General features: G+C 38.1%; 1 protein-coding gene across 1 annotated transcript; it reads right to left on the minus strand.

The window, feature by feature from the left end:
- Positions 1 to 2,930: 2,930 nt before the first annotated feature.
- LOC148844158 (TMV resistance protein N-like) lies at positions 2,931 to 13,031 on the minus strand. Its single transcript, XM_088956848.1, is given in 5 exon segments — positions 2,931 to 5,521; positions 5,523 to 6,581; positions 6,673 to 6,951; positions 9,808 to 10,906; positions 11,705 to 13,031. Coding segments are annotated over 5 exon segments (3,543 nt in total). The 5' UTR covers positions 12,250 to 13,031; the 3' UTR covers positions 2,931 to 4,960.
- Positions 13,032 to 13,783: the final 752 nt, after the last annotated feature.

The raw sequence follows: 13,783 nt of genomic DNA on the forward strand, positions 1-13,783 counted from the left end.
TTTTCATTCTTTATATAACAAAGTAATAAGCAGAACAAACAGGGGAAAATGTCCATGAACCAACGCAGTAGGAAGCTCTGCTTTTCCTTAAGCTTCTTGGGTTGTTTCTTCACATGGTTAGTTCATCTAAATTTTCTCTGCACTGTTTGTATCAATCATCTTAGTTGTATTAATCCTTCATTCCCTCGTAACAAATTTTGAACTTTTCTAAATCAAACATCCTTTTGAGTTTATCAAATCAGGCATCAACTTTCTGTGGCATAATTTTAGTTAAATACTATTTAAATTATTATTTGAAATTTTGTTCAAATGCCAAGTGTTAAATCAAATCGATCATCTATTGAGTTATATATTGGGTTTCAGTTATCACTTTGTCAACTCAGGCTGCATGCTCCAAGCAGAAGACCTCGCATAATATTTCATCCAAGTGTCATTTCATTTTTTTTTTTTTTCTTTTAGGGTAAGTATACGAAATTCATTAATCAACCAGAAAACGATTACACCTGGTTGAACTCATTACAAGCACAAAGCAGTAAAAGAGGGTTAAATAGACATTCTCCTCTCAGCATACAACTACTGGCTAGGAATTTCTTTTTCTTATTTGGTAACTCACTCTTCCCAGCTTCATGGCCGTATTAAGGCCCAAAATGATTTAAAGCTCAAATAAGGGAGCTCGCAAGGGATATCCACCATTGATAACATGGTGTTTGGTTTTGTGGCCATTTATTTGAAAAACGGTGTTAGTTTATTATCATATAGTTATTTATCCCAAAATGTTATTTGTATGGTGTTTGGTGAGACCGTTTATTAAATAAATGTTTTTTTGATTTGTGTGAGAGCCAATCAGGAAAAAACATTATTTAATGTTTATTCCAATACTATTAATCTTATGTGGTGTCTAAAGGTGCCTAAATGTCAAACAAAATCATATAAACATTTATAATTTATAAACCATTTTCTTATTTTTCAAGATAAAAATACTACAAAACATTTATTAAATAAGGAGCAGATCCCAATTCCCACACAATGGTCGTGGGGGTATTTGTTGAAAATGATTGGCCCAGGTTACATCAATCTTCAATCAACACATCACAATCATCGTATTGGGACATCTAGATATCATACACTTTACTAAATAGTATGCAACGGTGAAATAGGATTATGTAACGAACGCATGTAATTAGGACAAGGCTTAGATGATGATGATAATTATCCTTTGTTTTAGTTAATTATGTGTAGGTAACTAGGCATCTATAAAGGGCGTACATTACTTCCCATAAGAGTTGTCACACTGTAGGTATACCAAACGGGGAAACCTTTCTACTCAATTTTATCTGTCTTCCAAGGCAAATAAAAAATTTTAGAAAGAACATAAAAAACACCTCAAACGCTAGAAAGACCATGGCATTCGCTATTCAGTCCTAAATAAAGTACATGTAAGATTGCCCATTTGCGCAGTCCTGATTATGGGTTTATTAGTTAATGGAAACAAAATCTTTAATCCTCGCTAGCATTTGCTCAAGCATTCCAACCTCCACTGCATTCTTGTACACATTGAAATGGGTGGTAGTGAAATTAGGGTTGCAAGTCAGACATGCTGGGCTGGTTTAAGCATAACCCAGCCCAAACCGGCCCAGCCTGGGGAAGGCAGCATATAGATATCTTCATGTAGAGTACCATGATTGTTTATGTCCATCTGATGAAGATGGCCAACCTCGAGCTGTAGCCAAGGCTAATAGGCAATGTATGTTTACGAGTTGAGCGACTGGAGCATAGGTGTTGGTGTAATCCACAACCTTGTAGCGCTCAATGCTTCCATCAGATCGACGCTTGATCTTGTACACCCATTTACGGCCTATGGATATCTTTCTTGGTGGTAAATCACTAAAATTCCATGTACGAGTTTACTCAAGAGCTTGTAATTCAACATGCATGACCTGTCACCAACACTCATGACATTAGGCCTGTATGTAAGAAGTGGGTTCAAGAGCCACATCAATAATTTCAAAAGTATGGGAAGCCAAAGCTTTTTATGTAGTGAGGTAATTTGATATAGGGTATGCTGGTCTATAAGTGGGCCATGTTTGGAGACAAGGACAAATGAAGTCATTAAGATGAGATCGTGGTTTGTGGACCTAGACAGGTCTATTGGTCATAGGTCCACAATCAAATGAAATGAAAGAAAAGTGCTCACTAGAAATCTGATTATCAATTTGAATAATTGGTAGAGCATCAAGCCCATTAGTGGTTGGATCATTAGTGACAATATCAGGCCCACAATTAGGGGAGGCAAGTGGGGATTCCAGCAATGGATCCAGTGTGCCATCAGAAGTTGGGAGGGGAATTATAGGTGAATTACTTGTATCAGTAGTCTCAAAAGATAGAAATGGGAATCTTTGCTCGTAAAAAGTCACATCCCGTGAAACAAAAATTTCTTGGTGTTTAGATCATATAACCGGTAACCTTTCTAGCTATGTGGGTAGTCGATAAACACACATCATCTTGAACGAGAGGCACCCAAAGGTCCACAAATGTTGATAAGAAGGTGTTCGGTTGAGAAACAAATGGAAGGGACTTTTGCCATGGAGTACTGAAGAGGGAAGTTGATTGATTAGGTATGTAGCTGTCAATATGCATTCGCCCCAGAATTGGATGGAAGTCCAACTTGAAACCTCAGTGCCCTGGCCATCTCTAAGAGGTGTATGTGCTTCCTTTCTATAACCCCATTTTGTTGAGTGTCCACATAGGAGGTATGGTGAAGAATTCCATATTGCATCATGTAAGCTTAAACTGGACCAGACATGAACTCAACTCCATTATCAGATCTCATGCATTTAATAGTAATATTGTATTGGGTATTAACCATTACAAAGAAAAAAAAGAATAAATGCATAAGCATTAGATTTACTTTTTAATGGATATACTCAAGTTGCTTAAGAAAAATCATCAACTATTGTAAGAAAGTAACGAGCACCAATGTGGGTTGGGGTTTTGTAGCCACCCCCCCCCCCCACCCCATTTATCACAATGTATGAATTTGAAAGGAGACTCAAAATGAGAGGTAGTGATTGGAAATGATAGGCGTGTTTATTTTGTCCACATACAAACGTTATAACATTTATTGCTAGGTAAAGTAACATGTAATTCTAGGATTAAAGACAATTTGTTGTATGAAGCATGTCCAAATCTGGAATGCCAGAGGCTGGAACTGCAATCGCGACTGGAATGTAGAGCAATTAGTGGTGAAGGCACAAGCGCACTAAAGTAATAGAGGCCATCAAGCATCTTGCCCACCCCAATCACTTTCTTGGACATCAAGTCCTGTAAGATACAACATAGGAAGAAAGTAACAACACAATTCAACATTGATGTAATCTTATTGATAAGAGGTTACACCAAAATTCTGGTATGAATAACACATCCTTAGGATAAAATCATTTTTGATGGAAACATCTCCTTTGAGAGTGGACAAGGAGGAGAGTTCTGCTGGGTAATTGTATTGGTCGAGGTTTTTCCTCTAGGGAAAGAATAGTTTGGTGGTTGGATCCAGGAGGAGCCATATGATCTGAAGTTGTCTAAAAGCCAAGAATTAGACTGCAAAATGCAGTGAGACTAGGAAGGCTTACCAACAAAATTTTATGAGATTCCTAACTTTTCTCCATTCAGTAGGTGAAGAAGTTGAAGATATTGTTCAAGATTGAGGCTAGGAATTGGTGACGAGGTTTCAATTACTGCAGTAGTTTGAACTGATGTCGGTGTCTTGGAGCTGCCAAACCCACCAATACATTCATTAAGGATGCCTTGCTTCCCTGTATTTTTCCTTTTCACTTCCCAATTTGTAGGTTATCCCATGAGTACATAGCATCGATCTTTATAATGTCCCTGTTTCTTGCAATGCTCGCATCGAATTTTGGGTCATTCTTTTTGATTCTTGTTGCTGTTGGGACAAAATGATCTATCTACATACAGTGTTGCTGCATCAATGGTAGGAGTCCAATTGCTAACTAGTGCCTAGTGTTTCTCTTCTTGAGAGGCCAGTGCATAAACACGTCCTATGCTGAGTAGAGGATTCATACTGAGTATACTTTATCTGATCATATTGAAACGATCACTTGGTGCAATAAGAAACTAGTATGTGTTCTTTCTCCTTTTCTACCAAGAATTCCTTTCTCGTGTCACCGCACAAGCACATTGGAGTCATTGTGTATGTTGTGAGTTCATCCCAAATCGCTTTCATCTTGGTATAATAGATGGAGACGGGTAAGTTTTCTTGTTGTAACAATATTAGCTCTCGCTTCAAGTGAAAGATGCACAGTGTTTTCTTGCAAGAATCTTTCCTCCAAGTTGAGCCAGATTTCACGAGCATTCTCCACATACTCTCATGCAGCTTTCAAGCCTGGGCATTGAAAATCCAAGAAATAATCATTGAATTACATTTCTTCCATACCAGTAATTCAACAGTTTTTGAGGAGTCTGGTATCTAATTACACGTGTCTAATATTCGTTTAAGCATGATCTTCATCTTTTAGAGTTACTTCCAAGAGGAAGGAAAACAAAATCTAATTATCCATAAGCTCTTTTCAACATTGTGGTCACTGTCTACATAAATTTCTAGGCATGATAGACGATATCTAGGTGTTAGTCTGATTTCATTCAGAAAGGAAAGAATTGAGTGGCCATTAATGAACAAAAGTGGATGAAAAGGGAACATGGTCTTTACATTTGGCCTTGTTGTATTGAATGTAGACATTTCTAAGTACACTCTAACTGGTTTTCGTTAAAAAATGTGCATTGTAACAGAAAATAGAGACTCAACAATTCCAATTGCCAATTTAACAGCATCCTTTTTACCTTTTCCATGTGCACTTCTCATAGTCTGTACAGTAAGGGGACTTTGGCTGTTGAATTGATCAATTTAATAGCAAATAGTGCTTGCTCTCAACAAGTAAGATGGTCATTGCTATACCCTTCCCCATCTACTATTAATTAATCTCAAAACCTCGGCATCATCTTCATCACCATCATCATCATCATCTTCTTCTTCTTCTGACAGTAGATCATCATCTGAAGCATATACCAGATGCACCCCACACTTCAACACTTTCAAACGGCGCTTAACTTCCATCCGCTTCCAAACTATGGCAGCTACAATTGAAACCTCTATTTGGTCCCCAGCTTCCAACCAATTCCCAATATCAATTGCAAAGTTAGGAATATCGTTTTTCTCCATATGTGTCCTATAGCCCATCCAAATGCAAGTTCCAGGTGTTATTTGATTCAATTTTGGATGTATCTCCCATTCAAGGTCTTTTGCTTTATTAATAATTTTAGCATAAGGGACAAAGTTGCCATATAAATAAGATCCTTCATTTAAGACAAAGACAGCACATATGATTAGCCCTTCAATCTTGTGATCAGCAACGGGAGACACCTTGAAGGATATTACAGACCCCACGGTTTGGTAACAAAACCAGTATGGAACCTCACTTCCAGGAAGCATAACGTCAACCCAATCACATGTTCCCTGTTACACCAAAATAATGATATTTAACACATGGAGAGAGAGAGAGAGAGAGAGAGAGAGAGAGGACCTCGAGGAGCTTGAAGAGATTCTCCTTGCTGGTATATGTCAAATTACTGCAACCTCCCATGTCAACAGAGAATCCGCATTCTAAACAATCTGGGAGTTGAATCTGAGCTAGCTTCTTGCAATTCAAAAGGTGCAATTTATTTATAAATTGCAATTTTGACAATTCCAAATTTTCTATTGATGGGCAATTGTTTAGGTACAGGAAAAGTAAACTCGAAGGAAGATCTGGAATTGATTGAAGCCTTGGACATTCATTTAAATTAAGGAATTCAAGACAATTAAGTTGAGAGATGACAGGAGGCAGGGTGCAAAAATTTGTTTTCTCTAGAGTTAGCACTCCCAATGAGGTCAAATGTTCAAGACTTGATATGCTTTCCAATGAAGTACAACCATCTGCCTTCAATGCTTGTAAACTTGATGGAAGATCTGGAATTGATTGAAGATTTTTGCAGTTTTCCAAGATAATATTTTTTAGTTTAGAAAGGTTACTCATGCTAGCTGGTAGGTTGCTAAAACTGTTGGAGCTTAGATCCAATATTTTCAGTAGTGATAAACTCCCAAGATCACTTGGAATTGCACCTTCTAACAAATTGCAACAACTGATATCTAGTACTTCCAAGAAGCAAAAATTTGAAAAAGAAATTGGTAATTGAGTGATAAAATCAGGACCTTTTCTTCCTATTATCCAAGACCATAATGATGAGAGTGATGGTTCAGAAGGTATATTGCCAAGTCTTGAGCAACTAGACAGAATAAGATCTTCAAGAGATGTTAATGCACAAATGCTTCTTGGAAGATGCCTAAGGTTTTTACAGCCTTTCAGATTCAAAAAAGCAAGCTTATTAAGATTTCCAATGGAATGGTGGATCTCGACTAAATTCGTACAATTTTCAAATATCAATATCTCTAGGCTCCGACATTTTGAGAAGTCAGGAGTTTGGGTTAGGTTACAGGAATGACCAAGATTAAGGACTTTCAAATTTTCTAGGACCTGCAGAAAATAAATAAAAGAAAAAGGAGTACGACAATAGTTTTTAGGAAATACACAACAAAAAGAACAAGAGAAAGATGTTTTATGGAACCTTGACTCCCTTCCAGACTTGTTTGAATTTGCTATATTGCATGTCAAGAACAACGACACTCTTCAAAGAAAAGTTGTCTGGTATCGATTTCAAAGGAAATCCATGCCAACAGAGCCATCTTAACTCCTTTGAGAGATGCTCAAAGTTCCCCATAAGGTTTATGTAATTAAGCTGCAATAGCCTTAGTTTGTGCATCTTTTCAAATGCTTCAGTACTCAAATGCACATCTAGTAGCATAGATGTGTTCTCTAGGATGAGGCCTTCAACTACATCTGTTGCCTGACAACAAACATGATGCAAAGTGGTGTTACAAGCATGAAGATATACATATTGTGCACACTCGCAAAAAAAAAAATCATAGGCATGCTTTTCCCACTAATATTTGAGTCACCAATAATATAATATCTTTACCCTTGCAATTTCTTTCTAATATGGAGGTGGTTAATTTTAGTTGGAGAAATTGCTCCAAAATCATTGCAAGTTGTTCCATTTGTTCTGCCAAAACTAAAAATGATTGGTATCCATCGGTTCAAGCCTCCAAATGTTAAATCCGAGAGAATCTTTCACCCAAGTAGTAAGACCAATTGAAGTTGATCCTAAACCTAAATTTAATTGACCTAAGATCAATCCAAGATGTTAATTCCTCAATCTGAGTGTAACTGAGTTACAGTAGAGTCAAGTAGGGTGTAATTTGGGCAGGTTAAGGAGGATGAGAATTCAAAAGCAATGTTAAAACAGAAAGCAAAAACATTAAAACTGGATTGAATAGGACTTGCATTTAGTGCTTTCTAATGGCGAGTTCTTTTTTCTTTCTTTTTTTTTCTTTTTTTGTTGAAACAGTGAGAAATTAAGATTTTAACAACTGAACCCCATAAAAATGCATGAAAGAATATGCATTAAAGCATGTCTATTGTTGGAATATATGTTTTTCATATTTGCATGAACCTTAGTAATATCTTGTTTTCTTTTTCATTAGTTTTCTCTTTAATGTTCAATCCCTAACAAGGTTCAAAGTATCAACACGTATATCGTTCCGAGACCCTCTGATACGCCCCTATAGTGGGTGTATCGGGGGTCTGACCGGTTCAGGGGGTGGAGGAGCCATAAGCAAGCCCCCTGAACTGGTTTCAGAAAAAAAAAAAAAAAGTAAAAAAAAAATAGTATTGATTCGCCCGATACGCCCCTACCGGCATATCGATATTTTAAACCTTGATCCCTAATATAAGCTTATATGAGCCATCTCAAACTCTAGCCTAAGGCTCAGGTTGGATGGAGTCAGGTCTGATTTGGTCCCATTCAAGTTGCAATATTCTTGGTACAGAATCTATAAAGATTTGCCTATCAAGACATGGGTAAATTTGCCCTTATTTCTAGCTTTCTGTTTTCAACCCTTATTTGCTTGTATAATAATTTGTAGTGGTTTTCATTAGATAGCCAATCAAATCAACATTATGGATGTGCTTCAAAGAATAAGTCCAATTTGGCACATCTCAACTCATATTTGTAGCCTTTACTTGGGTTGGGGCGAAACAAAAACTCACCTATTAACCTCCTCTCCTTTTTTGTCTTATATTGGGATTAGCTCTCTTCTCTCTTTGCTTGCAGGTAGACACCTCCCCCGGATGTGGTAGGCCTTTTAGAAGCAAGCTTCTTTAGACAATTGAAGAAGAGGAAAGAACAATGTAGGGAGTTACAAAAGAAGCCATCTTATGGTTGATTTGGAAAGAAAAAACAACAAAATTTTTCAAGTGCAAGAAAAATCCAAAGAGGAGGTTATTTGACTGCATGACCATCAAGGTTGTACATTGGTTGACAACACTTGAATTATTCAAGGATCTTTCAGTTGATGACATATCAAAGGTTGGAGTGCAATAGTAGGTTCATTGTCCTCAAAGCCTACTATTCAAGAAAGTGGGACCCCTTCACTACAGCAAAGGGTGAAAGTGATGTAGGTAACCTAGGTTCATCCAGTGTTGGGGGTGTGTTAAGAGAAGGAGAAGGTATAAATTCCATGGATATGGCCATGGTGGCTGACTCCAAAAGTCTAAGGAGAAATGGGCTGGAGAAGACAAGAAATGGTCAAACCCTCAAAGGGGCTACACTATGTACCCTCTGGTGAGGGATTAGACCATCATAGCTCTTTTGCAAGCCAGTTATCTGAGACCTAGAAGAGGAGGAAGGTCTGAGAAAGAGCCTCCAAAAGAGAGAGACGAAGAGAGAAAAAGGAGGTCTGACAGATGCCAGTCATAAGCCCCCCCTAGATCTAAGAATAATCTATTTATATTTTCCTTAATAAAATGTTTCTGAAATCTTGTAATACATGCTTTCCTGGGTTAATTATTAGACCAGACTAGAGCAGATGCACTTTGCTGGGTCTATGGCAGTTTGCAAGTCTGCTTTTACAAAAGGAAGAATACAGGTTTTATATTTAGGACCAATTGGGGTGGGTGATTCACTAAAAGATGAAGTGATAGCCCTACTCCAATGTTTGAGATTGGCTAAACAGATGGGTCTCCAACAAATTGAGGTGGAGGGCGATTCCAAGTTGGTAATAGGGTGGGTGCAAACAAATAGCTTGGGAATCTCGACCCATAGACAGACTATAAGGGAAATCAAGTGCCTAATGAGGGAGATTGAGGTATGCTAACAGTTAGGCAGATAATTTAGCTAAGCAAGGTGTTCAGAGACAACAGATGTGTTGGGCACATTTGTACTCTGTTTCTTTTCATTTTAATCAAATTCTGTTTGTGTTGCTAATAAAAAAAAATAGGAAGGTTGGGGTATACTATAGGTGGACTAGAAGATCAGAAAATGGACTGGCCAACACTCTAGCAAAGCAAGGGGTTACTAAGGAGGAACTGTTTTGGGCAATGTTGTAATACCGAGATACTTTGAGGTTCGGCACCCTTTCCTTGGGTGGGTGACAGATGTACTTTATATATATACATGGTGGACTGTGTAAGATTGGAAGCTAGAAATTGAAATGTTTTATACTATTATAAGGGCTCATCTATGCATATGCATGTGTTTCTAGCTTCAACTAAATAACATAAACTAACTAATAGTTTCCATGTTTATAATTTACCAATAAACTTCATACAGAAACCAAAAAAAAAATAGTGTTTTAGCTCTTACCTTGTGTTTCGTTAATACAGAATGAGCATCCACATGACACCACAACCTGCTGCGATTCCCAGGCTCCTCTGGAGATTCTTCTCGAACAATTTCCCTCCCCATGTCTCGTATTAGATTATGCATCCTCAACTCATTTCTCAGATTGATTTTTAGAAGAGACTTACTAACAAGATCACTTATTCCAATTTCTGGAAAGAAACCACAACCATCTAGTATTCCAGTTACATTATCCTTGTTCTTTCCAACAAAGAAGCATGCAATATCAAGGAATATATCTCTGTTTTTATCATCTAGCAAATCAAAACTTATTCTAAGTTTTTTTTGAACTTGATCAGGTGGAATATTTTCAAGTTTCTCCAACACGGTTTCCCATTCAGATATTTTTTTGTCAAGAAGAGAAGAACCCAAAACCTCAAGAGCTAAAGGAAGTCCTTTAATGTAATGCAGCACACGGTTTGAGAGCTCTACATATCCTTCTATAGGATGATTTGATTTAAAGGCATGCCAACTAAAGAGCTCAAGAGATTCATCATGATTTAACTTTTTAACCTTATATTTCTTATCCACTTGAAGCACATCCAATAAATGATCATCTCTGGTTGTTATGATGATTCTACTTCCAGGACCAAACCAATTGTGTTCTCTAGCTAATGCTTTTAATTGGTCCATTTCATCCACATCATCTAGAACCAGAAGAACCCTTCTATAGCAAAGTCTTTCTCTAATCAAATTTATTCCACGAGCAATATTACTAATCTTAAAGCCACTTCTCATTAGGATATCTGAAAGAAGTCGACCTTGTAACTGAACTAGACCATTATGTTGTTGTGAAACTTCACTGACATTTTCAAGAAAGCTACTACCTTCAAATTTGTGAAAGATCAAGTTATACACAACTTTGGCAATGGTTGTCTTGCCTATTCCACCCATGCCCCAGATCCCTATAATACGAACATCATCAGATCCAACACTTAACAATGAATGTATGTGATCTATGCGTAAATCTATTCCAACTGGGTAGATAGCAACATCCAGCATCATTTTATTCAATTTAGTAGATACTTCGTCAACAATTCTTTGAATGAACTTTGCCTCACGCCTGCCAAATGTGATGGAAAAGACACAAGCATGATAAAAATATATGGAATTGAATGAAGCCTAAGACCCAAGAAACATAAAGCGAATCTATTAGGCATTTATTTTGGTTATTTGTAGCCAAATGTTAATGTGCATATCAATGCTTAATAATGGATTGAAAGCAAAACTAGAATAGAAAAAAAAATATGATTACGATATTAGATCTTGTTTCAATATAGAATGTTCAGTCACTTCAATTGTTATCAGTTTTATTCATCAAAAAACTGGTACCAATTTTCATTTTCTTTTGGATATCTAACAGATAATAGAAAACTTCAACCATGTTTGCTTGCAGAGCAAATCCAAATCAAATATCAACGGTTTTGATTTGCATGTATTTGTTTATAATTATGAATTGCTTGGATTATTGCCTTTTTTGCACTCATTGGAAGTACATTTTGCATCTGAAAAGCTGATGCAAAATTTGATCCACCTTTCTCTACCTTCATTATCTCTCATATAAAGTGCAGAGCACATCATTTTGCTTCCCAACTTCTCCAAAAAACAAAAAAAGAGAATAAACAAGCATTCTTCTTGATTTTTTTTCTCACTTAAATGTTTTATTTCCAATTTTATTCCACTCAATTTGTACTCAGCCCATTTGCAGTTCTATACAGTGCAAATGAACTGCAAACAAACGAAACTCTAATAACAATTTTTTCTTTCTTTATTCATTATGATGAGATGAGAACATGCAACTACTCAATTCTCAAAAATTGATGATGTCGTATTGATATTAAGTATCAAATAAACAGATTACCCGTTAGCAACATCTCGCAGATCCCACCCTGACAAATTGGCAGCGTCGGTAAGAGCCTGCCTCCACCTCTGTAGTTTTCCCATCAGCTCTGCGTTGAAATGTTGTTCGCGTTCGTAGTCAGCAAATGCTTCTGCAAAAATCCCACTTTGTTTTCGAACATCCGACGGATCTACATCATAGAAAACAGGCAGAACCGTCTGGTCCATGGTTCTCTTGCACTCAAAGACTTTCAGAAGTTCATCGAGGCACCAACTGGACGAAGCGTAGTTCCTGGAGAAAACGATGATCGAAATCCTTGATTCTTCTATAACTTTCAACACTTCTGACGAAGCTGCTTCTCTCATCCCCAGTCCACCGTCGTCTCTGAATGTGCGAATCCTTCTTTGGACTAAAGCATTACGCAGACGATCGGCAAAGGTTTTGACGGTAGCTTCGCCCGTGAAGCTCAAGAAGATGTCGTAGTTCCACGGACGAATGGAAGAGGAGGCTAAACGGGTCCTCTTGTAAGAAGCCGATGAAGATGCTTCTCGAGTCCTTTTGGCCATGAAAGACAACGAGAGCTAATGGTCTCTCTCTCTCTCCCCCCGACCTGGTGACCGGTAAAACTCTTAGATGGGGATTGATCTATTTTTTTCGATGATCTATTTGACGTCCGCCTCTGTGAACTCGGTAGGTGGGCACGTCGGAGGTGTGGTCCAAGAGCACATCGTCTGCATTCGGGTTGCAGAAAAATATTTGCAATCACAAATAAAAAAAGGCCACGTTACTCCATCTTATTAATCATAACTTAACGGAGTCCAAACGGTTAACGTGAGTCTGGACTCCAAAAAAAAAAAAAATTGAAGTCTATTAATCCCGCCTTCATTCTCCCCTCAATCGTTCTCTTCCCAGTTCCCACCTCTCTCTCTCCATTCCCATTCAACCCAACACTGCCGTCCAATCCATCGCAACCACCAGCAGCTGACGACGAGCAATGTTTCTCTCTCTTCCCTGTTATTTCTCTCTCTCTCGAGCTCTCTCCCCCTCCTTTGTTCTCCTTCAGCCGCCACCCTCACCACCCGAACCAGTACAACAAAGATCGCTTTAGACAACTCTTTTGTTTAATTCGATTACAGAATTGCTAGAAAGTCGATCATGTGCTGATTCAGAAATGAGAGAAATTTCTTAGTGGTACAATCCTTTTGGCCTCCATGCTTGCCTAAGTAGAAATTCAAGTTGAAAACCTCGAGCAGAGCAATCTATGCAACAAACAGTTGATGGGATCTCTTCCACGATCCATCAAAAGCTTAAAAGCAAAAACTCCTTGACAGGAATTTTTTTTCAGGTAGCAATACAACCCCAATCACCTTAGAGATCAACCAATGCAAACTGCTAACATTCATTGATCAGATCAGGAGTGAGTTACCTGGTGAGGTTTCACCTAAGATTAGAGGTATACGAATCTTAGATCAACTGAATCTATCGAGGAATATGAAAAATCGTTTTGTAGGGAGCATCCCTGTGTCTCTCTTTGCAGTGACGGCACTAGATGGAGGGTTGGGTTGCCGATTCCAAGGAAGAGAGAAGAAACAGCAGAGAGAGAAAGTGCTCCGACGGCACAAGAGTAACGGTGGACGCTGGACGGTGATAGGTTATGAGAAACTGAGAGGAGAGAGAAGACAGGGAGAGAGCGAAGGAAAGTGAGGGGAACAGGACTTTCGAAGTTTCGAGTCCAGACAAGAAAAGGGATTGGGATTTGGGCGGGTTTTTACCAACGTCCGTTAAATCTTGACTCCGTTACCTTGAAGCCTATAAGTGACGTGGTTCTTTCTCATTCGTGGATGTAAAATTTTTTCTTGCAACCCAGATGCAGACGTTAACCCTTAGCCGTCCTCACTACTCTCTTTATACTCTCTTTATACTCTCTTTATACGTGTCGACATGAGAAAGAGAAAACCATTGCGATTCGACGCTGCTGCTTCCCATCTGAGAAATAGGAAACCATTGCTGGTGATTCTTCCACCTTTTGAGAATGTGAAAACCATTACTGTTGCTTCTCCTACTATCTGACAACAAGATTGGTCAGAACGAAACCAAGTG

Source organism: Nelumbo lutea, chromosome 8, assembly GCF_056320005.1.
Source record: "Nelumbo lutea isolate HS-2025 chromosome 8, American lotus-T2T, whole genome shotgun sequence".
NCBI classification, from domain to species: domain Eukaryota; kingdom Viridiplantae; phylum Streptophyta; class Magnoliopsida; order Proteales; family Nelumbonaceae; genus Nelumbo; species Nelumbo lutea.